The sequence below is a fragment of the Cebus imitator genome, unplaced genomic scaffold (assembly GCF_001604975.1).
Source record: "Cebus imitator isolate Cc_AM_T3 unplaced genomic scaffold, Cebus_imitator-1.0 Scaffold117, whole genome shotgun sequence".
Classification (NCBI taxonomy): Eukaryota; Metazoa; Chordata; class Mammalia; order Primates; family Cebidae; genus Cebus; species Cebus imitator.
In genome coordinates, this window is record NW_016107432.1 from 6,642,646 (window position 1) to 6,669,423 (window position 26,778).

At 49.0% G+C, this 26,778-nt stretch overlaps 2 protein-coding genes and 1 pseudogene across 3 annotated transcripts; 1 reads left to right on the plus strand and 2 right to left on the minus strand.

Annotated features, from left to right (window-relative positions):
* Positions 1-11,252: 11,252 nt before the first annotated feature.
* Positions 11,253-12,520, minus strand: BLOC1S4 (biogenesis of lysosomal organelles complex 1 subunit 4). Its single transcript, XM_017539114.2, has one exon. The coding sequence runs from the start codon at positions 12,408-12,410 to the stop codon at positions 11,760-11,762; it is 651 nt and encodes a 216-aa protein (XP_017394603.1). The 5' UTR covers positions 12,411-12,520; the 3' UTR covers positions 11,253-11,759.
* A 7,114-nt stretch (positions 12,521-19,634) lies between these two features.
* On the plus strand, positions 19,635-20,454 carry MRFAP1L1 (Morf4 family associated protein 1 like 1). Its single transcript, XM_017539116.2, has one exon. The coding sequence runs from the start codon at positions 19,941-19,943 to the stop codon at positions 20,319-20,321; it is 381 nt and encodes a 126-aa protein (XP_017394605.1). The 5' UTR covers positions 19,635-19,940; the 3' UTR covers positions 20,322-20,454.
* A 3,497-nt stretch (positions 20,455-23,951) lies between these two features.
* Positions 23,952-25,530, minus strand: LOC108311618 (annotated as a pseudogene). Its single transcript, XR_001828303.1, has one exon. The product of XR_001828303.1 is annotated as a cytochrome b-c1 complex subunit 1, mitochondrial-like (transcript).
* Between the last annotated feature and the right edge of the window lie 1,248 nt (positions 25,531-26,778).

Here is a 26,778-nt window from a genome sequence, read left to right on the forward strand (position 1 = left end):
GAAAGGAAGGAGGGAGAAGGGATGGGGGAGGAGGGCAGGGGGAAGGGAGGGAGGAGGAGGAAGGGGTGAGGAAGAAGAGTGGGGAGTAAGGGAGGAGGCGGAGGGGAGGAGGGAGAGGAATAGAGGAGGGGGACAGGAGGAGGAGGAGGAGCGGGAAGGGAAGAGCCACCCCAGGAAGATCAGAGGAACAGCTCGTGCAAAGGCCCGGCGCCTAGTGGCCTTGGTGAGCTTGCATCTCAGAGAGAGGCCTGCCCTCTCTCAAGGGAGCGAGCAGCAACCTGCCCGCTGAACACGTGTCTTGCCCCCTAACAAATCGCTCCTAACTCAATGGGGCTGCCAACAAAGAGGCGCCCGGCTCCGGCCACACACAGCGTGTGCGTCTTCCTGGAAGCCAGCAAACTGCAGCCTCCCCCGCCCCCAGCTCCCAGGCTGGCACGGCCTCCTCCCTAAGGAGGCCCCAAGGAGCAGGCGGCTGCGCGGTGGGAGAGAGAACAGGGCTGCTTTATGAAAGCCCCACAGGGCAGCCGTGGGCAAACAGAAGGCCTGAGTGTGTCCACGGCAGCCAGGCTGGGAGCTCAGAATAGCTCATTGAGCCTCAGTGGCTGCACCAAGAGTGCAGCCGGGAAGAAGCAGGTCTTTATGAAGGGGAGGCCGGGCACGGCCTGAAACGAAGGGCGCACACGCCAGGCCACCCATCTGCCATCCAGGCTCTAGGAGGCCACACGAGCATGCACAGATGTGGCGAGTCTAAATTCATCACCATGGGAAGCCGTCTTACGGGGGAGAACTCACCCCAGTCTTCCTTCCCTCCTCCTCTTCCAAGTAAGAAACAAAATTTGTCAACTGAAAGATGAATAGTGTCCTCCTCACCCCCTGAGCTCAGGAGTTCTCCAACAATCTCAGAAAACAGGTGCCTTGATAAGAAGACTGAGGGTCGCAGAGCGTCAGTAACTTGTCTAAATTCACAGCTAGTGACATAGCGGTACAGGAGGATGGGCGCGGCGGCTCACGCCTGTCATCCCAGCACTTTTGGGAGGCTGAGGTGGGCACAAGGTCAGGAGTTCAAGACAAGCCTGACCAATATAGTGAAACACCATCTCTACTAAAAATATGAAAACATAGCCAGGCATGGTGGCGGGCACCTGTCATCTCAGCTACTCGGGAGGCTGAGGCAGGAGAATCTCTTGAACCCGGGAGGCAGAGTTGCAGTGAGCCGAGATCCCGCCGCTCAACTCCAGCTGGGTGATGATGGGAGACTCGGTTCCGAGGGGGGAAGAAAAAAGGAGCAGGGATGGAACCCAACTCTGCCTCCTCAATGCCATGCCCGTGTATCACCGCAGATGTGTGTGTGTGCAGCACATTGTGTGTATGAGGCGTGTATGGGATGCATATGTATGTAATGTTTGTGTGTGGCATGTGTGTACATGATGTGTGTTGTGTGTGCATGTGTGATGTGTGGCATGTGGGTGATATGTGGTGTAATGTGTGTGATACATGTGCATGCATGTGTGTGTTGTGTATGTGTGTTATATTGGGGGTGATGTGTGTGCATCTGTGTATGTATATGTGGTATGACTGTGTGTCATATGTGTGCATGTGTGTGCGCATATGTGTGGTATGATTGTGAGATGTGTGCATGCATGTGTCCGTGTTGTGCATACATGTGTATGGTATGATTGTGTGTGATTTGTGTGCATGTGTGTGCACATGTGTCATATGATTGTGATGTGTGTGCACACATGCATGCATGTTGTGTGTGCGTGTGTGTGGTATGATTGTAATGTGTGTACGTGTGTGTTGTGTGTGTGTATGGGTATGATTGCGTGGAACAACATGCTACCTGGTTGTTCCAAGTCACGTCCAAAAACTTGACCTGGCCAGGACAGCCGGGGTAGCCACCACGCCCTCACAGCAGCTGGCGGGGAACCAGAGTTCTGCCTGCCAGTGCCCTGAGCAGGGCACCTGCTCTTCGGCCCACTGTTTCCTTCACAGGTTGGGGCCTCCTTGAATTGGGTCAGTCCCTGGCAGGCCAGTGGGCGGGATGTGGAGCAGGGCCCCAGAGTGGGGGACCCTGGTCTTCCCAGCCTCTCAAAGGGGGACCCTGTGTCTTCTCCTAACTGAAGACCTTCCTATGGACACACTCCAAGCCAAGGCCCAGGACCAGCCTCTTCCTGCCACCCTGCTCCCATGTGTTCCTTGGCCTTGGTGCTGACAGTGTCCCCAGGCACCGGGGCAGGTCCCCACCTCCCTGTCTGTGCAGGCTTTCCTTTCCTGGGGCTCCCTCCTTCACCTGATCCACCTGGCAGCTTCCTTTGCCTGCTCTGCCAGGGCTCTGCCAAGGCCGAGGCCTGAGGCCATCTTCCCTGACTCCCAGGCTGACTCCTGATTGCTGCAGTCCAGCCCCACACGTGTGCCTCCGGCCCTGCTGGCGCTGACTCAGTCGGCCCACCCTCCAGCTGCTCCCTGCTAGGGTGGGGTGGGCATGGTGGGTGCTCCTGTTACTTCGGCTGCAGAGCACATTCATTCAGCTCACAGAGTCTGTGGGTCAGGAATACCGGGCAGGACACAGAGGGAATGGGTTGTCTCTGTGTCACAATGTCTGCAGCCTCCACTGGATGAGTCAGAGGCTAGGGCTGGCGCATGGAGGCTGGGTCACTGCCATGCTGGCTGTCTGGGGGGCCTTGGGTCCTCCCACGGTGCCTCTCCGCACAGTCATGTCGCATGGGCTGGTTTGAGCTTCCTCACAGCGTGGTGCCTGGCTTTGCTCAGAACGAGTGTCCAAAGGATAGAGGAAGATGGGCAGGAGACCCATGGGGTGGGCCGAGTGTCCAAGTCACGCTGTGCAGAGGGCATAGGGATTTGTCACTCTGGAGCACGTGGTCTGCCTATCCCCAGAGCCTGATGCCAGGCCGGCCCGAGTAGGTACTCGGGAGACCTGTGGTGGTCTGTTGAACTCACGTAGTCCCCATCACAGACTCCAGATGAGGAAACCGAGGCCCAAAGAGTTGCAATCATTCATTCAAGGCCCTCAGCTCTGGGGACCCTCCCAGCTGCACCACGCTGGCCCCCAGTGCCCAGAGACGGGAAGCCCAGGGGCTCGAGGCCTGGGTGGCGGTGTTGACATCAAGCAGAGCTGGCCAGGCCCCTCTGGGGTATGTGGACAGATGCCTGAACCTTGGCAGGCTCCAAGCACAGAGCAGGGTCAATGCACATTTATGGCGAGCGTGTGTCCTTACAGTCATGCTTTGTCTTCTGTTGACTCCGTCGGCCCCACCAACTTCAGTCAGGGGCAGCCTTAGGGACCTGCTGCCTGTGGGCAGATCCTGGGATGAACAGGTTACACTGAGTGTAACCCCACTCTGAGCTACTCCCAGGGAAGGCCCCCTGGCTCCTGTGGTCCCCAGGATAAAGGCCACTGTCTTTAAAAGTGGGAGTCTTTGAAGGTTCCACCTGCTCCCTGTCCCCCTTGCCAACCTCAAGTTGTCAAAGCCTCAGAGGTCCCCACACCCTGAAGTCAACATCAGCAGAGCCAGATGCCCCTGCTCTGCAGGCTGTGGGAGTGGAGGTCAGCAGCCCGGCTGCAGCGCCCGGCTCCTCTGCGGCTGGTCTTGAGCCCCAGGCGTCCTCCAGGGCTCTTGGGAAGAAGTCTAAATGCCTTGCTCGACCTGAACGGGTCCCTCTCTACAAAGCAGCTCCTCTCACTGCCTCCCCATGGCCTGGGCAAAACAGGAGAGGGGGTGACGTGTTAGGACGGAGGCTTTGACCAGCATGCAGACAAGCACGGCTACCTCTGGACAGCCTGCTGAGCTGCCCGTCAGGGTCTCCTTGTGTGAAGCCAAGAGCCCACTGGGAAATAGGCTTGTCACAGGCCCGTGAGCCTGGCTGGGGGTGAAGGGAGACTCGGCCAAGCACAACATCACCGTCAGTCGCTCATCAGACTCCTGGCCTGGTCCCATGGCTCTGCCAGAGCACTGCACTGGGGAGGGCTGGAGGCTCCCCACACTCACTCTCACAACGGCCGAGAGGGGGAAGCAACCGAAGTCCACAGACAGACGAGTGGCTAAGCCAAGTGGGGCACACACAGCATGGAGTGCTACCGAGCCCTGAAAAGGAAGGCGATTCCGACACAGGCTGCAGTGTGGACGAACCCTGAGGACACTATGCTAAGTGGTGGAAGTCAATCACAAAAGGGCAAATAGCGCAGGATTCCACTTCTGCAGGGTCCCTAGAGTGTCAAATTCATAGAGACACAAAGCAGAATGCGGGTGCCAGGGGGACGGGGACAGAGCCTCAGTTGGGGAAGACGAGAAAGTTCTGAAGATGGATGGGTGGTGATGGTTGTGCATTAATATTGTATGTACTTAATGCAAGTAAATTGTACATTTAAAATGGCTAAAGTGGTAAGTTTCTGTCACGTGTGTTTTACCACAATTTTAGAAAAAGGATGATAAAAATTGGCTAAACTGAAATAAGTCAGTAAGAAAATAAGAACAATTACATTTCCAACTTAAACGTCCTTCTGAACTATTTTAGTTTTTGAGGTGGATACTATTGATTATTTCTCATTCTACAGGTGAGAAATCCGAGGCTTGGAGGTGAACGGTAACTCGCTAATGTCGCGCAGACAGGCAGTGGCGGTACAAGACCTTGAGCCATGTCTGACCACGATGCTTGTCTTCTCTTCTAGAGCATTCTTGTTAATGTCAACCCATTCCTAGACCCTGCAGTACACGTATCAAGTCTGTTTTTCTCCCTCTCCCCTCTCTCTCATTGGCATTTACCATCTTTCCTGAATTTTGGAGCTAATGTCTGAAGAATTTTGTAAAGCATTCGTGCTGGCAGTTGAAAATTGAAAATCAGCATGTTCCAAACCACTCCTAATTCTCACATCACTAGCAGACACACACACACACACACACACACTCACACTCATACACTCCATATTGCTGGCTCTTATTTCACTTAATAGCGTAACAGGAAACAATATTCTATTAAGAAAGTCTACTGGAAAGCATTTTCAAGTCTAGGAATTCTGACAGATATTTGAGGAGTCTCCTGTGTGGTTTTTTTTTTTTTGTTTTTTTGAGATGGAGTTTCACTTTTGTCACCCAGGCTGGAGTGCATTGGTGCAATATCAGCTCACTGCGACCTCTGCCTCCTGGGTTTGACCAATTCTCCTGCCTCAGCCTCCCAAGTAGCTGGGACTACACGCCACCGTGCCCAGCTCATTTTTGTATTTTTGTTATAAACAGGGTTTCATCATGTTGTCCAGGCTGCTCTAAACTCCTGACCTCAGGGGATCCACTGGCCTCAGCCTCCCAAACTGCTGGGATGACAGGCATGAGCCACTGCACCTGGCTGAGCCTGCTGCTTTTTGTCTTTGATTTTTTTACATGAGAAAACACTGAAATGGGTTTTCTGGGTTTGCCAGTACAAGTCTCAGATTGACATACACAAAAAAAGTAAAATTATTCTGCACAACTAAAGTAATAGGTTATCTTTTTAGGTGAGAGAGAGAGACAGAAAGAGAGAGAGGACAGAGAGAGAGAGAGAGAGAGCTGCTTTTAGGCACTGGCAGGCTGCCAGCATCTGGGGAGCTCCTGGACCAGGGTCCCAGGAAGGGCAGAGGCCTGGGATCGGCCGGATGTTTGGGGGTGTTTCCACCTCAGAGACATTTGGCGACTCGGGAGGACACTGGGAGCCTGGGCAATGTTTTTGACGGAGTTGGTGGAAGGTGTGCGCTGGTAAATATCTCCCTTTGCTTGGGACCCCAGAGGCCTTGGGATTCCAGCAGCAGGGGTGAACTGGAGAGAAACGGAGCACAGGGCAGGTGTGACTGGGGCAAAGCACGCAGATGCCAGAGTGAATCCACTGAGGTTTAGCAGACTGAGTGCACCTGCCATGAAACAAACGCTTGTCAGGCCAGACGAGGAGGATCAAGTCCGATGATATCTTGCTTATGAGACTCATCTAGATCAGAAGGATGGAGCAGGGAGAAAGGGGGAAGTTTGGGGGAAGTTTGGAGGAAGGTACCCCACGGGCCCTGGACGAGGGAGGCAGGAGCTGGGCTGACCAGGGAGCAGCCTGCGGGTCCTGGCGCCTTCCCGCTCTCCTTGCCAGCGCCTGCTCATCCGCAGTGCCCCTGTCATTCCCTCAGCAGGTGCGTTTTCAGTCTTTTTCTGTGCTAGGTGCCATGGTACTAGGTGCCTAGTGCCACGTGCCACGGATTCAGAGTGGACAAATCGAAAAAGGCCACGATCTTCCTACTTGCAGGGGAGACAGACAAACTGCACGTAAGAAATGATCGTGCTCCTTTCGGGTAGAGATGAGAGCCAGGCGGACATAAACAGCCTTGTCTCTTGCCCCTACCAGACAGGGCACTTCTGAATCAGCACCCTCTCTGCCCCCTCTCCTAATTTCCTCCCCCGCTCCATGCAAGAATAGCCACTGTGCCTTGGGCTGCAGCTGCCGTCCCCGCTCTGTCTGCATACTGGGAGCCTCTCGAGGATGGACAGAATCTTGGGGCTCTGAAGTTCCAGTGCCCAGCGACCCTGGCAGGACGTACGGATTTAGTTTCCCGAAGGCAGGGGCTGGACCAGCTGCTTTCAGGCCTTTCCCGCTCCTGCAGCGCCCCCTGCTGTGGAGGGAGCAGTCCCTGCAGCCACCGCAGACCCCACACCCCACAGCCAGAGGGTCCTTGCATTCTCCGTCCTCCTTGATCACCGAGTTCCCTCCACCCCACCACAGGAACCCTCACTTTCCTTGGACGACGAACAGTAAGAGGAGAAGCTCTCATTCTCCACTAGCGGGTCAAACGATGTCAGTCACTTTGGAAAACGGTGTTTTTTTAAATTAAATTAACTTTTTTTTTTTTTAGACAGGGTCTTGCTCTGTCACCCAGGTTGGAGGGCAGTGGAAGGATCACAGCTCACTGCAGGCTTCCACTTCCGGGCTCAAGTGATCCTCCCACTTCAGCCTCCCAAGTAGCTAGGACTACAAGGCCTGAGCCACCATGCCTGGCTAATTTTTATATTTTTAGTACAGCCAGGGTCTCACTATGTTGCCCAGGCTGGTCTTGAACTTCTGGCCTCCAGTGATCCTCTGGCCTAGGCCTTCCAAAGCTCTGGGATTACAGGCATGAGCCACTGCGCCTGACTTAGACAATGTTTTTTAACCTCTCAGTACATACAAGGAGCCTTCTTAGAAACGTAGTTCTGCGAGTTCTGTACCAACATGCCCAGGGCAGGAATAAGAACGAAGCCCTGTTAGAGCCCCGGGAATGCTTGTGTGGCATTTGGCTGAGCCTTGGGTTGGACCCAATTGGATTCGGCATCTGACTTTCTCACCCACTGGCCTGCCCAGCTCTTGGCAAAGAACCACATCTTGTTTTTGTGTCCTCATCCTCCCATGGTGCCTGATTTCTGAGCAAGCCCTTAGTTTGCCTGAATTCTCATGTTTGCCTTTCTGTCTTGCATTCCTTTTGGGGTGCCGAGATTTTGCCTAGTCATTCATTCACTTAGTCATTCTGACAGTCGCTTATTCCACTGATATGTGAGTGTGACGGGGACGCGCTACCTGCTTGCTGAGTATACAGCCAGGCGGACAGAGTCAACATCCACTTGTTACTCCTGGAGGTGGGTCAGGTAGACAGTAATCAGACAGTGACACAGACACATATCACAAGCTGTAGCAAGCGCTATGAGGGGGACACTTCCTAATGTCCCCTTCCTGTGTCCTCATATGAAGGGAAAGATGCTATGGAGCATCTGTCAGGGTCCAGGGAAGGCTGCAGGGGAGTCAGCAAGGGGGCAGGAGCCAGGTCAGCCAGGTCAGGCCGGAGAACAGAGATTGGGTTTTATTCCAAGGTGAGGAGAAGCTAATGAGAGCTTTAGGCAGAGCCCCATATGTCTGATTTAGGTTGTTTATAGACCCCTTTGGCCGCTGCGTTCCATGCGGGAAGTGGCTTGGAGTGGGGAAGGGGAAGCAGGAGGCTATTTAGGCTGTTGAGTGGCCCCAGAGAGATGCTGGTGGCTTGGCTGAGTTGGGTAGCAGTGGGGACGGACAGAGCACTGGGAATACATCGCGGGGGTGACGAGGTGGATATGGGCTCTTATTAACCACAGATTATGGCAAGCCTGAGCCCTTAGAAGATACTGCGGCAAGAGTCCATGAGAAGTTTCTGGAAAGTGGGGTGACAAGGCAAATATGATCCGAGCTAGGCCCCACTTGCTTGTGACCCGTTGGTCTCATTTTCAGGGCAGGCTGGTGACCTGCATTCCCTGTCCATATCCTGGGCCCATCTTTATCCTTATTCACTGTCAGCAGCAAGAAAAATTCCTTAGGAACTCACTTTTCATCTTCTCATGAGGCCTCTGACAGCTCTTTAGCCAAGTTAGTTTAACACTGCAAATTCCAGGCCATTATTTGGCTTTCTCCTCTCAGTTTGTCTCAGGTTTCAAGAAATATCGGTTTTTGTGAATTAAGTTTTATTGGCACACAGCCGTGCCCATTTGCTGGCATATTGTCTATGGCTGCTTTTGTGCTCCAAGGGCGGAGTGAGTGGTTGTGAGACCATATGGCCTGCAATTCTAAAACAATGACTGTCTGGCCCTTTTGGGACTTTGCTGGCCCCTGCCTGAGATCAGTTAGCAGGTTCACACCTGGCTGCCTGGCTCCTGGTCAAGACTCCTCCCATTCCTCAAAGATGTGGCTTCAGGGAAAAGCCACACGTGCTCACTAGCTTATTCGTAGCCAATTCTATTTGGTGCATAAGCCGACTCCTGCACACCAGGCCCTTGGACCGCGGGGACGTCCTATGGACTCCTGAGAGTCTTGGCGGTTCTTGTGCTTGTGCATATGGCAGCTAAGGACAAATTAACTGAGGCCAGTGTGATGGTGGGGCACCTCCCTCAACCTTTATTAGACCCTATCCCCGTCTCTGTTTATACTTCCAGAAAGTGGGGGAATGCCAGACCCCAGCAGCAGAGATGGTCTGTGGGGGTCATCCAGGATGACATCTGGGCCTTCTCCCTCAGCTCCAGGGCACGAGCCCTCCTCCCAACTTGTTATTGACTTAAGAAGAGGTAGAGGAACAGCCAGGTGCAGTGGCTCATGCCTGTAATCCCAGCACTTTGGGAGGCTGAGGTGGGTGGACCACCTGAGGTCGGAAGTTGGAGACCAGCACGTCCAACATAGAGAACCTCTGCTTCTACTAAAAACACAAAAATTAGCCAGGTGTGGCGGCGCATGCCTGTAATCTCAGCTCCTCGGGAGGCCGAGGCAGAAGCGCTTGAATCCGGGAGGCAGAGGTTTCGGTGAGCCGAGATTGTGCCATTGCACTCCAACCTGGGCAACAAGAGCAAAACTCCATCTCAAATTAAAAAGAAAAAAAGAAGAAGAAGAGTCAGAAGGACCTGTTTTCCAAGACGTAGAGGGCCCTCTCGATTCTCTGACTGGTCAGAGTTAAGATAAAGAGGAGGGAGCCAGGTGGTCTAAACATGGCAGTGCCAAGTGGGGGGGTGTACCTGGCCCCCCATCCCCATTCTTAAGGCAGTTAACCTTCATCTAGTATGTCTTGCACTGTGCAAACCAGCTTCAATTCCCCAACCAAGAAGCCCCTGCACAAATCTCTATATGAAAAGCTGAGAAATAACACCAATTAACTACGAGAATTTCAGAACCCAGGGTCCGTTAGAGATAGCTGCACACACAATCAAGTTATCACCTGAACCAGGACTTTTTACTTTTAGATGGATTGCTAGAATACTTTATATGATTAGCATTAAAAACTTAAGCTGAATACCATTTTCTTACTGGTTATTATACTTTTAATTTTCTCAACCCAATTTACTTTTCTGAAGGTAAATTAAATATCTTGAGCATTATATACCCCTACCTAATAAACTTTTACTCTATAGCACACTTGTTAACCTATGCACTCTGGAATTTAAGGTTTCTATTATGCAGATACTCTTAGTTTTAAAGTTATTCTATTTTTTCATAATTTGTCCTAATTACTTTTTTTTTTTTTTAAGATGGAGTTTCATTCTTGTTGCCCAGGCTGAAGTGCAGTGACACAACCTCGGCTCACTGCAACCTGCACCTCCCAAGGCAAGTGATTCTCCTGGCTCAGCCTTCCGAGTAGCTGGGATTACAAGCGCTCGACACCATGCCCAGGTAATTTTTTATATTTTTAGTAGAGACTGGGTTTCATCATGTTGGCCAGGCTGGTCTGGAACTTCTGACTTCAGGTGATCTGCCCACCTTGGCCTCCCAAAGTGCTGTGATTACAGGTGTGAGCCACCACGCCCAGCTCCTAATTACTGCTTTTTAATACCAACTTTAAGTGAAAAAATCTTTTAGCAATGTATTTGTTATGTAAGGATGCTATTTTCATATTCAATGGCTATGTCATCAAAAGACATGAATTACTTATAGAGTTACCAGCAGTTGCTGAATATTAAATGTAAGTTATTTGTACTTTTCAGCGTCTACATTCAGGAGTTCCTTGATTTGTAGTCAATGAACTACCTGAATAAAAATGTTAAGTATGTGACAATGACGGTCCACGGAAGCTCGGTGCAAGATTACACGATCTGTCTTCACAATACACAGCTTAATGAAAATACAGCTACTCTATGAACCTCAAACATCTGTGATGACACTGAAAATGACACAGAAGCAGCCTAAGCTGTACGCTTGTTTAGGGTCTACTATTTAGTTGGGCCCCCTTATAAAACATATTTGAATCTCCATAAAAGCCTATTGTATCCGCAGGAAAATCCTAACACCATTCACTCACACAGATCATTTCCCATTTCCAGGGGAAAGAAATATACCATGCTCTGAAATAGAAGCTAGTTTTTCACATTAGCTCTCTAAGAGGTACGCTCAGCCCCTTTTCTTTATCCCACTACCAAAAGCATATGAGCAATATGTCCATTTCAAACAAACACAAAGAAATATGTAAAGTTCTTTTCAGAAGGAAACCATTTCCAATCAAACTTAATTTCTATTAATATTTAAATTATAAACCAAAGTTTGGGAATCCAAGAATAGATATGTTTGTTATGAACAAACCAAGACTGTGAGGTCATAGGTCCAAATACAACTTCGGAACTAGTCACAAAAAATCCATACATTTTCTCAGAAACTGTACCATTTCCTTTGGTTTACAATTCGTGCTATGGGAAGTTTAATACAGTATTAAATAACATATCATTTACCCTAAAGGTAGGTTATAGAAAACTGGATGACTATTAGGACTGAGTAATAACAAGGCTTTAATGGCTTCATTTTCTTATGATTATACAAACATATAAATCTTGAAAAGGTAATGCCTTGTAGTAAAATCCATAAAAATAACAGTTTTGCCACAGTGCACAGAAAAGTCCACTGATTCCCCATGCCGTCGCCAAGCAGCTCTGATTCCTGTTGGAAGACCCAGGTCGGGCGCGGTGCCGGCCCTGTAGTTTCAGCTACTGGGGAGGCTACGGCGGGAGGATCACTTGAGCCCAGGAGTTCCCGGCCAGTTCCAGGGTAACACAGCAAGACCCCGTCTCTCTCTCCTTTTTTAACTGGAAGACATAAAACGTCTATACATTCTACAGGGAATCATGGATATACTAAGAAGAGTCTGCACATGGTACATTTTAAAACTGCAGACTCCAACATCACGTATGTCCATGAGCAGGATCTGCAATTCGCTTCACGCTGCAGGTGGGCCCCGAGCTGGGTCCTCTGGCCGCAGCGGTCAGGCGTCAGAGCCGAGGCATCTCACTGCAAGGGAAGTAGTCTTCAGTCCGAAACAGGACGGGGGCTTCGTAGCCGGCTTGCTGCGGCCTCGAGGGAGACGACTTGCTAAAGAGCGAGGGCACGCTCATCGTGTGCAGGAGCTTCTTGAACGCCCTGGGGAAGGCGCCCAGCTCGGCCTCGGCCTTGGTGACCTGCTCCTCCATCCTGGCCACGCGGCCGCCCACCATCCTCACGAAGGCCTCCAGCCGGTCGATCCGGCTGTAGATGCGCCGCATCTCGGCGGCCTTCGCGTGGATGCGCGGCACTCCCTCGCTGACGACGTGGGACGAGTCGCCGCGCAGCATGTCCAGCATGCCCACGAACTCGTCCACTCTAGTGAGCAGGTCCTCCAGGCTCGCGTCCAGGGCCTCGACCTCGGGCCGCGCGCCGGCTCCGGGCAGCAGGCAGGCGGCATACCCCGCGGCGGCGCGGCGCAGCAGCGGCAGGTCGCGGCCCGGCGCGCCGTCCTCCGCGCCCTCATCCTCCCACGGCCCCGAGGCGCTGCTGTGGCTTTGGGACACGGTGCCGCTGTCCCCGCTCCAGGCGGCGCACTGCGGCTCGGCCTCTTCCGCGGGTCCCTCGGGCGACGCTCCGCGGTCTGAGGAGCGACCCTCCATGGCTCGTGACCGCCCGGCGGCGCAGCGCCCGCTTCCGACCTACGCGCGCTCACGCTCACGCACGCACGCGCGCTCACGCCTTTGCTTCCGGCGGCCTGCGATCGCGTCTGTGCACGCGCATCCACCTTTGTTTCCGGCCTCCTAGCGCGTTCACGCTCACGCATGCGCGCTGAGGTTTTCTCACGCCGGAGCTCAAATTAAACCTTTTTTTTTTTTTAAGCGAAGGTATAGCAGGAATACAATACAGTGCATATATTTTAAGTGTGCACATTGATGACTTTGTACACATCCATACAACCATGCGTATTCTATCCAGACCAACAGGTAAGACATGTCCAGCACCCATGAAAGTCTCCCTCCTGTCCTTCATTTCTTTTTGCTGTTTATAGTAAAATAAAGAGGTAAGCACAACGAAACACAAAAGGGATGGACCTTGACGACTTTAGATGATTTTTAAAGTCCTCAGCTTCTTCTGATTGCAAATGGTGTAAAATTAAGAAATAGTTTCCTAGCAAGTATCAAATCCAGGGTACTGCCAGAAAAAAAGATGAAGCTGAGATGTGACGGTAAAATCCTTTAAAATCTCAGAAAAAGCAAAAGTGGTGCCTCAGAATACCATTCGGTCAGGCTAACAGCTCCTTAAACAGATTAATGGTGTGTCTCACAGAGTCTGTCAATGAAACCAAAGGGCCTCCAGAAGGTTTAGTCAGTATTATCAGCAGAAGCCCAAGACAGAGATGGACTTATCTCAAAGAGATTTGTAGGCCATACTTTTGTCTAACGGAGTAAACCCTGATGTTTTTTTTTTTTGAAACTGAGTCTCACTCTGTCACCTAGGCTGGAGTGCAGTGGTGTAATCTTGGCTCACTGCAACCTCCACCTCCCATGCCCAAGTGATTCTCCTGTCTCAGCCTCCTAAGTACCTGGGACTACAGGCACATGCCACCACACCCAGCTAATTTTTTATTTTTAGTAGAGGTGGTGTTTCACCATGCTGGCCAGGCTGGTCTCAAACTCCTGACCTCAGGTGATCCAAAGTTTTTTTTTTTTTTTTTTTTTTTTTTTTGAGACGGAGTTTCACTCTTGTTACCAGGCTGGAGTGCAATGGCGCGATCTCGGCTTACCGCAACCTCCGCCTCCTGGGTTCAGGCAATTCTCCTGCCTCAGCCTCCTGAGTCGCTGGGATTACAGGCACACGTCACCATGCCCAGCTAATTTTTTGTATTTGTAGTAGAGACGGGGTTTCACCGTGTTGACCAGGATGGTCTCGATCTCTTGACCTCGTGATCCACCCGCCTCGGCCTCCCAAAGTGCTGGGATTACAGGCTTGAGCCACCGCGCCCAGCCTGATCCAAAGTTTTTTAAAGATAATTATACCGACACAAACATTGTGGATTGGACTGAAAGGAACCGGCCTTTGGATCCCCTCTCCCCAAACTTCTACAAGCAAGAATCAGACTGAGAAAATGACTGATCAGCAAACACATGCTACATTTCATGAAAAAGGAAGTATGACTCAGAACATAAAGCCAAGAGTCCAGATGATGGAACTAGGAGTCATGGAGAATTATTCCTAGACCTTGAGACTGGATAGCAGACTTACTACGGTCTGGTAACTTATATGTACTTCCAATTTCCCCCCTTTTTGAACAGGAGTGGTAGTAGTTATCTAATGGTAGTGGAACTGGTCTGTAGTGGTTATCCTGTGCCTGCCCCACAATTGTATATTGAAGGCATGGGGGCAGATAACTTGTCTCTTTAGCTTCAAAGGTCTGCAGATCAAGAATTGTACTCTAGGAGCTTGTTATATGTAAATTTTCAGTGCTGCAAAAGAAGTAGCACTTGAATATAAATTTCCTCAGCAACGCAATTTACTTCTATAGAAGGGTGCAGCTCAGAGATGGAACAATGGCGAGCACACAGCTGGACAAGGGAAGGGAAGGGGTTCTTATTCCTGTTGGAGGTAGCCCCTACAGCTGTGTTGTTCCCCTATTGGCTAAGGTTAGAAAGCACAGTCTAGGCTAATTCCAGTTGGCTATTTTAAAGAGAGCCAGGGTACTAGCCGGAGTGGCAGGTTGGGTAGTTTGGCTGGAAGGACAGTTACGGGACAGGTGAGAGCAGATAACCAGGGGTCAAAGCAGGTGACTGGAGCAGGTGTCCAGGATGAGTCAGGACAGAGCAGGAGACTCGGGGAACAGATGTGAACTACTGATTAGAACTGGTGGAAAAGGTTGTTTACTGAAACTACAGGAAGTTAAACTTTAAAATGGAGAATTAAAGAATAAGAGAGCTGAACATACTGACATGCTGATTCTTTGAGGAGAAACTTGGAGTTCACTCATCTAACAAGCTGAATTTATGCAACTATGCTCTGAAAGCCTCATCTACATCTGACCTAATTTACAAGACAAAATTCTGGACTTAAAGCTGATGTGACAGTAGGATAGTAATACCTAAAACTACATGAGATTTTTTAAAATGTAAATTTTGGGGACCTTGGATGGAGGGGAGTGTGGTTAGTATGTTAAAATGGCATGAGTAATTGTAGTCATAGAGCAAACTGTGATTGCTAGCCAGCCTTCAAGATGACTCCCAGTGATTTTTTTCCTCCTTTATTCTCACTCTTGTGTATTGCCTCCCGTTGAATATGGGCTAGACTTAGTGACTTGACTAGCTCATAATAAACTGAAAAAGACAGAAGTGATGATGCATGATTTGGAGATTAATTTATAAAAGGTAGGGTGGCAACTCTTTCCCTCCAACCTGTGAAAGGAAAATAAATCTTGGGGCCCTACAATCACTAAGCTAAAAGAGAAGTCAAGCTGGGAACTGCTTAGGGCAAACCTGCCTTACATTCTATTCAAATTCACTCCTCTGCTTACTCATGCCATAAATGCATATCTGATTGCCTTCTTTGGAGAGGCTAGTCAGAAACTCAAAAGGGCCAGGTGTGGTGGCTCAGGCCTGTAATCCCAGGCCTAGGTGGGTGGATCATTTGAGGTCAGGAGTTCAAGACCAGCCTGGCCAAAATGGTGAAACCCCATCTCTACTAAAAATACAAAAATTAGCTGGGCATGGTGGTACACACCTGTAATGCCAGCTACTTGGGAGGCTGAGGCAGGAGAATTGCTTGAACCTGGGAGGCAGAGGTAGCAGTGGGCTGAGATCATGCCACTGCACTCCAGCCTGGGTGATGAAAAAAAGAAAGAAGCTCAAAAGAATGCACCCATTTGTCTCCTATCTACCCAAGACCTGGAAGCCCCCCGCCCACCCCCCGCCACCTTTGAGTTGCCCTGCCTTTGCTTCGAGTTGTCCCACCTTTCTGGACAAATCCAATGTTCATCTTACATATGTTGATTGATGTCTCATGTCTCCCTAAAATGTATAAACCAAGCTGTGCCCTGGCCACCTTGGGCACATGTCATCAGGACCTCCTGAGGCTGTGTCACGGTCACTCATCCTTGGGAAAATAAACTTTCTAAATTGACTGAGACATTTCTCAGATATTTGGGGTTCACAAACCACTTGCTCTGGGGAAAACCAGCTGCCTTGTTGTGAGCAGCTCTATGGAGAAGCCCACATAGCAAGGAGCTGAGACCAACAGCTAGGGAAACACAGTCTCTTTCCAACAACCGCATGAGTAAGCCATCTTGGAAGTGGATGCTCCAGCCTCATTCCAACTCACATATGACTGCAGCCCCAGCTAACATTTTAACTGCAACCTCATATAAGATACTAAACTGAAACTACATAAGCTAATGCTATGGTCTGGATGCTTGTGTACCCAGATCCAAATTCGTATGTTTAAATTCTACCCCGCAAGGTGATTGATATGGTTTGGATGTCCCGCCCAAAGCTCATGTTGACATGTAGTCCCCAGTGTTGGAGCTGGGGCCTGGTGGGAGGTGACTGGATCATGGGGACAGATTTCTCATGAATGGTTTAGCACCATCCCCTTTGTGCTGTTCCTGTGATGAGTGAGTTCTTGTGAGATCTAGTCATGTAAAGTGTGTGGCACCTTCTCCCACCTCCTGCTCCTGCTCTGGTCATGTGACATGGCCTGCTCTCCCTTTGCCTTCTGCCATGATTGTAAGTTTCCTGAGGCCTCCCCAGAAGCCAAGCAGATGCCAGCACCATGCTTCCTATACAGCCTGCAGAACCCTTAGCCAATTAAGCCTTTTTTCTTCATAAGTTACCCAGTCTCAGATATTTCTTTATACCAATGTGAGAACAGCCTAACAGCGATGATATCAAGAGATGGGGTCTTTGGGAAGTCATTTGGTCGTGGGGTCAGAGCCCTCATGAATGTAACTAGTACTCTTTTAAAGGATATAAGGCCAGCTGCAGTGGCTCATGCCTCTACTCCCAACACTGGGAGGCAGAGACAGGAGAACTGTTTGAGGCCAGGAGTTTGAGACCAGCCTGGGCAACACTGCAAGAACCCCGTCTCTATAAAAAAAAAGAATTTTTTTAAGCTGGGTATGGTGGCACGTGCTCATAGTCCCAGCTACTCGGGAGGTGGAGGCTGGAGGATCACTTGAGCTCAGGAGTTTGAGGCAGTGAGCTACGCTCATTCACTGCACTTTAGCCTGAAGAAAAGAGAAAGACTTTGTCTATAAATACACAAAAGATGTAAAAGAGGGCCAGGTGATGTGTCTTCACACCTGTAATCCCAGCACTTTGGGAGGCCAAGGTGGGTGGATCACCTGAGGTCAGGAGTTTGAAACCAGCTTGGCCAACATGGTGAAACCCTGTCTCTACTAATAATACAAAAATTAGCTGGGCATGGTGGTGGGTGCCTGCAACCCCAGCTACTCAGGAGGCTGAGGTAGGAGAATCGCTTGAATCTGTGAAGCGGAGGTTTCAGTGAGTAGAGATTGAGCCGTTGCATTTCAGCCTGGGTAACAAGATTGAAAATCCGTCTCCAAAAGATAAAAAAGATGTATAAAGAGAGACCCCTTGCTCCCTCCATCATGTGAGGACACAGCAAGAAGGAACATTTATGAACCAAAATACTAGCCCTCACCAGACAGAATCTACCAGTACTTTGATCTTGAACTTCCCATCCCCTAGAACTGTGAGAAATAAATTTCTTTTATCAGCTGCCCACCTTATGGTATTTTGTCACAGCAGTCCAAATGCACTAAGACAGACGATAAATGTTGTTTTAAGCTGCTAAATTTTGGGGTAACTTGTTATGCAGTAATAAACCATTGAAGGAATATGCTACCACTTATTTATTTATTCATCTTATTTATTTATTCTCCTGCTGATGAACATTTGGATGCTTTTAACTTTGGGGCTATTATAATAAAGCTGCTGTGAATATTCTTGCATGTGTACTTTTATAAACAATCGCACTCAAGCTCTCTTGAGTGTATACCAAGGCGTCAATTTGCTAGAACATAGGGTTGGTGTATGTCTAATCTTGGTAGATACTGCCAAATAGTTTTCTAAAATTGTTGTAACAACTTACATTCCCATTATTATGGGCTGAATATATGTGTCCCCCAAGATTTTGATATTGAAGCCCTCAACCCCAGTTGGCTGTACTTGGAGTAAAGAAGTAAGCAAGGTTAAACAAGGTCATAGGGCTGGACATGGGCCCATAGCTTCATGTTCTTATAAGAAAAGACACAAGAGAGCCCTCCTTTCTGTACCTCCCAACACCGCATGCACAAAGAAGAGATCCTGTAAGGACTGCAGCAAGAAGGTGACCGTCCGCAGTTCAGGAAGAGGGCCCTCACCTCCAGAAACCAAATTTGTTGGCACCTTAATTATGGACTTCTGGCCTCCAGAACTGTGAGAAGATAAATGTCTGTGTTTAAGCCACCCAGCCTATGGTGTTTAGTTATGGTGTCCAGAGTAGACTAAGACATCCATCAAGAATGTGTTCCAGTTGTTCAGCATCTTCCCCAATGCTTGGTATTGTCAGCACTTTAAATTTTAGTTATTCTAGTGCTTCCTCATTGTGGTTTTAATTTGCATTTCCCTGCTGAATTGTGACATTGAACACATTTTCACATACTTATTGGCCATTTGGATATTCTCTCTTTTGTTAAGTGCCAGCTTTTGTCTTTTGTCCATTTTAAAAGGTTTTTTCTTGTTGATCTCTAGGAGTTCTCAATATATTCTGCATGTGAGTCCTTTGCCAGATATAGCTATTGAAAATATCCTTTTTTCAGTGTCTTGCTCTTTCTCTCTTAATGTTCTTTTGATGAACGTCTGCTAGAACATTGGTGGTTGCAAAAGTGGTTCACACACATCATCTTACAAATGCCTCTTCCCACTGACAGACATTCAGGCTGGGGCCATTGGTCTTTATGAGATTGGAAAACTGAAGCTCTGATTTATGGCACTTGTGCAGGAAGGGTCCCCCCTCTACACACGCTCATATTACTACTAGTGTGGCACTGGGTGACTAAGCCTTGCAATAGACTTCCTCTATTCCACAAAAGCATTAGGTTGGTGATCAAAATATATTGATGATCAAAGCCACATTTACTAGGCCCCTGCTGACTTTCAGGTCCTGTGTGTGGTAGGTACATAAAGGTGACCAAGTCCAGGACCCATCCCCAAACAGCCTCCAGTCTGGCAGAGGCACTTATGTACTAGAGAATTCCCCTCTCTAAAGCATCCCCTAAGGCCTTGCTTGACGCCAGGCTGATAGGAAGGGCGGAGGGCAGAACTGAAACAGAAGTGGCCCTTTACCTTGAGAAGCTTACAGACTGTTGAAGAGAGCCTAAAAACCACAGGCCCAGAACCACCCAACGCAGAGAGAGAGAAATTCCCCCGCCCCCCGAGAAAAAAAGCATGAGCCAGGGGTGGGGAGAACAAGGGACGTGCTCCGTTCTGGAACAGCGAGCAGAGACTGTGGACAGACATTGCTTTGGGCTCAAATCACGACTTTTGGCCTGATTTTTAACTCTCTTATAGGTTCGCTGTGAGGGCCAAGTGAATTTCATATAAATTATTCCAAGCTTGTGCATGTTTAGATAGCAAGGGCTGTGAACGCCAGCCAGTCTTATTCAAATAGAGGGATGGGGGGGTCACTTTTACTTAAAAAAATTATAAAAGTAAAAGCCCTCTGAAGGGAGGCTTCCGAGGAAGACGCGAACAAACCTGCCGCCAGCGATCTAATTTTTAGAGAAGAAAGCGAAGCGGAGCGCTGCGAAGCAAGTGGTGAAGGGGGAGCTCCCGCCCGCCACCTGGTCCTGCGGAAGGCGTGACCGTAAAGTGGCCCGGCCCTGTCGTGAAAGGGCCGCAAACAGGCGGAGGGCGAGTTGACGGCTGCTTCTCCATTTTGTTGGCCGCTGCGCTGTGTCCGTCCACGACGTTTCTTCCCACAGAGCTCTGAAGGGAAAGGCTTACAATTAAAAGGAAGAAAAAAATTAAAGATAATTCGGGAGTACTACGGACAAAGCGTGTGGGTCGCTTAGACTCCAGCAGTAACTCCAGATCTGCAGTCCCCCGGGGGGGTCCGGTGAGGAGAACGTCACTACAGCGGTCTTAAAGAAGCGGCAGGAGGAGATGCGGCCCCTGGACGTCGACGAGGTGGAAGCGCCGGAGGAGGTGGAGGTGCTGGAGCCCGAGGAGGATTTCGAGCAGTTCCTGCTCCCGGTCATCAACGAGATGCGCGAGGACATCGCGTCTCTGATACGCGAGCACGGGCGGGCGTACCTGCGCACCAGGAGCAAGCTGTGGGAGATGGACAACATGCTCATCCAGATCAAAACGCAGGTGGAGGCCTCGGAGGAGAGCGCCCTCAACCAGGTGCAGCACCCCAGTGGCGAAGCCGACGAGAGAGTGTCGGAGTTGTGCGAGAAGGCCGAGGAGAAGGCCAAGGAGATCGCGAAGATGGCACAGATGCTGGTCGAGCTCGTCTGGCGAATAGAGAGAAGTGAGTCTTGAAGGAGGAGATCGGTGGTAAGGTCCGAAACTAGCGGGAGAATGGATGGGACTCAGTAGTCGCCCTAAGCATGGTGTGAAACCGCGCCCTGTCAAAAGTTATATCCTAGACCTGCACCCCCCGTTTTATTGCATCAAAAATTCAGCATTGGGAACGAAGTTGGGGTCAAGAGGAAAGAATGCGTGCTGGTTTTGTTAGGTGTTAGTATACTGTTTTTTTATGGCCTCTCCCTCCCACACTGATAGAGAAAAATAAAAGTAACTTCGGGTTTGTGAAACATGAAAGTCAATTCTAATAGGTCGGTCGCCAGTAGATATGTCTAGGCATTAAGGGAGTTTGGGGAAAGCCAAAGAAAGCCTAGGCCGTAGAGCAAAATGGAACGCAGGGTGAGAACGCAGGGAAAGAGAAAGAAAGAGTAAAGCCAGAGGACATTACCTCAAATTTCCAGATTGTTCTATGAGGCAGGTATGTCAGAAGACCCTGTCTCAAAGAAGTGGCATTCTTCTGAGTGGTTAACATCAGGGTATGGAACTTTTCATGGTAAATTTCTCTCAGTTGTGCTTTAGGTTCACAGTTGAGAACTATAGTCAACTGGTAAGGATGAACTGACACTGAGGAAACTGAAACAGCCTGTCATCTTCTCTGTTTTGTTTTTGTATATTGTTCACCCCCATGTAATAGTCTCCCTTATGGTCAGTGATTGATAACCTCGATATAGGTTTACATCATCAAATGTATTTGGTTCTGGAAGGATAACTTTCGTGGGAGAAATACTGTTGTAAGAAAAACGGGGCTCAATCAAAAGTTGTTTTCGCGGTCACGTTTATTCTTATTACTTTGCTGTGCTTTTGAAATGTGGGCATGGCCTTGTATTTTGCTGTTACCTTTGTGACCTGATTGTTTTTTGGAACACGTCAAGACTTGGGATCAGAATCTTCCAACTTTAGAGGTGCAGGGGAAGGCACTGCACTACTTGGTTGAGCCTCGTGAAGAATGTATTAATAAGACTGCTTTGCATAAAGCTGGGAAGACCGAGAAGACAGTTGGAGATGGAAGTGGTTTTGTACATATTTTGGAACTTTCGTTCCTCTGTGAGATGAAAGAGGAGAGCTATGTTTTGTGGCACATTGTCTGATGTATATTGTGTAATCTGTCAGGTAAGTTGATTTAGACGACATAGCTGACCTTACATGACAAGGCAGTGAGTATGGACTGTTGTAATACCCTCACACGTTACAGGGCCTTCAGAGAATGGCACTGAAGAGACAGTCTACAAAGAGCTTTGAGAGACTGGAGAAAGGAAAAGACATTCTCAGGGCCTGGAAAGTCTCTTCCAGCTCATCAGGACAGTAGACCTGTCAGATTGGAGGTCAAAGTCAAACATATAATAAGTGTTAATTTGCCTTGAAAAACAAAGACCTCAAAAGCCTTTTTTAAGAAATAAATTTTTCATTCACATGACCGAAGCCCCTCCTGTGTGGTGTTAACAAAAGAATCATAAATAAATTTTTTTGAAATGAGTGTTCTTCATTGTCATCAAATGGGGTTGAACTGCTTGTAGTTAAAGTCTCTTGGTAAGCCTTTAACTGAGGGAGAATTATCTCTGGAAGATGCTATGGAGATGAGCTGACAGAACACCCAGTTCTGAAGAGAAAACCTTTTGGTCATCCTCTGGGTCCAGTCCCTACTTTTCAGCAGCAGACGTGTGTTTAGTCACCCAGTGGGAATGTGACGTGCTTCGTATCCTACATGTAAAGGTAAGAGATGGATGGGGCGAAGGTGTGGGACAGAAATGGAAACAAGGAACTGCGGATAGAGCCTGGGTGTCTTGTGGGAGCCCTGAGGAGGGAGTCACCTCTGCATGGGGGAGTGTGCAAATTCAGAGCAGGTGACTTACTGGGCCTGAAAAGTAGAAATGAGTGAAGGCATATGAGGCACAGGGATCACAGTGAGCAGAAGCCTTTCGAGTTGCAGCACTGGGGAGATGGCCAGTGAGCTGAAGTTAAGGAGTGTGGAGGGGTTGTGGGAGAGAGTGAAGTCGGCAGGCAGGGCTAAGAGGTCTTTGTTAAGGACTTAATTCATCTTCATAAGCCTGTACTTCAGTGATGTTTCTTCACCCTGGGATGTTTTCTCACAGAGTGCTAATGGATGCTCAGAGCCATAGCGTTGGCATGGTGCAATTTCCAGAATTACTAAATCTAATTCACAAAATAAATGCATGTTTTGGATTAATGTGTAAAATAGGCATTTTAAAAATCAAGTACCTGAGCACAGAAAAGTCACAGAAGCCGTTTCTAGCTTTGTTGTGATACCTAAGATCCTTGCTCATGTGCCTGCCAGTCTGGGTTCTTCAGTAAAAACAAGTACAGCTGGGGAGCCATAATTTTTGATAATCAGGGGAATGGCTGTCACATCTATAGTTTAGAAAGATTACTCAAGGCTGGATATGGTTTGAGTGTGGGCTAGAAGGTAGGGGCTGGGCTGGTGCACAAGTGGAGCTGGGAAGTGAGGGCCGGAACTGGGGCAGAATGGAAGGACCAGCTAGGCTTTTCTGGAGCCAAGACTTGTTGTCTTTCTGTATCAGTCAACTAGACTAAACTGCTGTTAACAGTTCACCCCAAAGCCTTAGTGGCTTGCAACACGCAATAATTTTTTTTCTTATTCATGTTGATGTGTTAATACATTGTAGCTGGGTTGTTCCATATTTTCTAAACTCCAGCAGCTGCTCTTTGGGATATTGTGGATCTTGATTGAGAAAGCCGTTATTTACAGTTACTTGATGGATTTAAAAACATGCTTTGGGGGTGAAAAAGCTGAGTTCTATACATATACACTCACACACATACTATATATGTGCTATATACTTACACATGTGTGCATATATACTATACATATGTATGTTTTTCCCCTCGAATTAACTGACCATAGATTAGATTCATCCATACAGTTGCATTTCATCTCTTTAGTACCCTAGGGATTTTTTTTTCTAAGCTGCCTCCGAGGTTAGACCCTAAAGAGTGTTCTGAACCATTTTTGAGCCTTGGCTCTTAGGCAGAGCATTGTAGTGACGGGCTAATTGTCTTAACCCATGCTGTGATGAAAAAATAGAAAGCTAGAGAGTTTTGTCTTTATTTCCTGTTTAACTTACACATTTCCCCTTAATTGAATGATGTATCAGTGGAGTTGTAACAACTTTGAAGTCATCTAGAAAATTTGGGTTGGTTTCTGTTAGTAGCTCTGAAAATCACTGGTCTGTCATGTGTGAGCCAGTCATGCCTAAACTCCCCTTGCTCTAAAATCTGAAATTCTATATCTTCTTGCAAAAGACTGGGCAAATTCTTTAAGCTTCACTTGCATTGGCTGGCTGGTGATGGCTGAGTTTTCAATAATGTTTTGTTTGATTACTTCATCCCAGAGTTTTGTTTTTTTCTGAAAATATTTTGAATGTCCAATATCCGTATGGCTCACTATGCCACTTTTCTAGTTTCTGCTCAGACATTGCAATACCAGAGAGGTCTTTCCATGCCACTCTTTAAAATAGCACTGCCATCCCCGATTACTCTCTGTCTTCTTTTATTTTTCTTTTTACTACCTGATGTGTGATTATTTTCTGTGTATTTATTTATTTTTTATTTTTTCTCAGCAGAGGACTTTATTGATGGTCACCTGTGGCATAGGTTGGAGGAGCCAGAGTGCTATTTGTGCTGGAGGGACCACGAGCCCCAGCCCCGCCGTCTTGCTTACACAGGCTTCCCGCCTAGAAGCGCAGCCAGAAGATGCTGCTACGGTTCCGGTTGTAGTCTGTGAGCTGCTCGATGGGGCCATATCCAGCCACTGCTGGGCACTGGTCATAGAACTACTTGGAGCAGATCTCACGCACCACACTGGCATCTACCTCCACAATTCGGCTTTCCCATTCAACCAGGGGAATGCGGTGGCCGTAGGTCAGGAGGCTGCGTCTGATGTCCTCACACACGGGAGTAGTGCCATCTAGCTGAGATACCAGGGCATTTCTGAGGATGTTTTTGCCCCAAGCCACCACACTCTCCATGGTACTGGTACACAGGCGCATCCACTGGCCTTGCAGCACATAGATCATGTCACCGATTTTCATTCGGTCACAGACAAAGTGTGCACCCAGCGAGCCCGTCTCTGCATAGCAGATGTTGAAGGTCTGGAAACTCTGGCACAGCTTTTTGGCCACACTGATTGAAACCAGTGGGCTGGACACGTGCCCGCCACCACCATAAGTGCGGTCATAGTGGCTGATAATGGCATTGGCCACTTGCAAGGCCACATTGTCTGGGCTGGCCCAGCCAGGACCCTCTACTGCAATGGCCACATGGGCCAAAGGTAGTGTGTCATCATGGTGGTGGATCTCACTGCCAGTGAAGCGGCATGGAGTAAAAGTGGGCACAGCATCCTCTGGGTACTGCCAAGAGATGTCACCGAGGTGCTTCTGGGCAAGGTCTAACAGCAGCTGGTGCTCCACTCCTCCCGCCACTGCCAGTACCATTTGAGGGGCCCAGTAATGCCTGCTGAGGTACTCAGTCAAGTCTGCACGGGACAGCTTCCTGACATTCTCACTGGTCCCCTCCACAGCCTGGGCTAGAGATGTGCCCTGGAATGCTGTGGCATGCAGGTAGTCAAAGACCATGTCTCGCACAGAGGCTTCATTCTTTTGCATCTCCCGCAGGATCGCATCACGTTCCTTCTCGATCTGTGAGTCTTCCAGACTACAGTTCTGCACAGTGTCACCCAGGATCTCCCCAACTTTTGGCAGATCCTTGGACAGCGCCTTGATGTAGTAAGCTGTGTGCTCTCAGGTGCTGTAGGCATTAAGATGGGCCCCTATGCTCTCCACCTCCTTCTCCAGGGCACTGCCAGGCCAATTCTTTGTTCCCTTGAAAGCCAGATGCTCCACAAAGTAGCCTGCCCTGTTGTTCTTCTCAGTCTCAAAACGGCTGCCAACATCAATCCACACTCCCACCGTGCAAGTGGGCTGGGAGGACTGCTCCGAGGCCACATGCAGGCCGTTGTTGAGTTTGCTAACCCGTGTCTCCGGCACAAACGAGCGCCTGAGAGAAGGTTGCCGTCCTCCTCAAGGCTGGCGTCCGCAGCAGGGCCCGCGAGCGGCTGGTGCAGCAGCACTTGTGCCCGGGTGCTAGCGGCCTGGCAGACTACGGACGCCGCCATTTTCCAGCTCGTCGGCCCAAAACTCTGTGTATTTATTTTTCTTTCCACTACTTGATGTGTTTTCTGACTTCTCTCTGTAGAATGTCTGTGCCCTTGAGGGCATAGACTTTATTCACTGCTGAAATCCTAGCACTTAGACCAGTGCCTCACTGACACCTGGTTGGTACTTAATGCTCATTGAATGAATAAGTGCCAATTAAGTATATAAATTAACTTAACTGTGTCTGCTACCAATGCAGATAACGCAGGTGAATTTTCTGAGCCAGAACCTTCAGTGTCATTCTTGACACGCCCTCAGCAATCCCCTCATCATCCCTTCTAGCACTAGCATGTTGGTTCAGCCTAGAATACACCTTGGATTCACCTACCTTCCTTTCTGCTCCAAGCCACTAGTGTGACAGCCGACTAGCTGGCCTCCCAGCTTTCAGGGTGTTTGTTTTTTTGAGACAAAGTCTCACTCTGGAGTGCAGTGGTATGATCTCGGCTCACTGCAACCTCCACCTCCCTGGTTCAAGTGATTCTGCTGCCTCAGCTTCCTGAGTAGCTGAGACTACAGGCGTGTGCCAATACACGCGACTAGTTTTTTATTTTTAGTAGAGATGGGGTTTGAATATGTTGGCCAGGCTGGTCTTGAACTCCAGACCTCAGGTGGTCCGACTGCCTCAGCATCCCAGAGTGCTGGGATTACAGGTGTGAGCCACCGCGCCCGGCCCCAGCCTTCACTTCTGTTCCAGTCCTCCTCCTTCACAAATCAGCTAGAGTGAATTAGGTTCTGTCAATTCCCTGCTTGAAACTTGTAAAAAAAAATGTTGTTTTTCCACAGATGTTTTTACTTTTTCATGAATATTAACTCAGCTCCTGCTATACACCAGGCACTGTTCCAGGTGCTGAGAGATACAGCACTGAGCAGACAGTCCAAAAGTTCTGCCCTCTGAGGTTCATTCTAGTGGTGGAGAGGCACAGTGAGCAAGGTAAATCACGTAAGTGCTAATAATATTCCTGTATTCAGCATAGGTAGTACAATATATTCAAGAATTTCTGCCACCTCCAGAGCTGTCTCGTCCTAGTTTTCCTCAGTCACCCTAAATTTAAATGCCCTCCCTGGTCCTCTCCCAAATTTTCAACTTTAGAATGTTCCAGCCTTCCTGCCCGCTGACTTGTCTTCCACCTCTTTGCAAACTTCCTCTAATACTTACCTCTGCCAAGGTCTCCCAGTCTCTACAGCCTCCATGTGCAACTCCCCCCAAACACTGTCCACTTTCT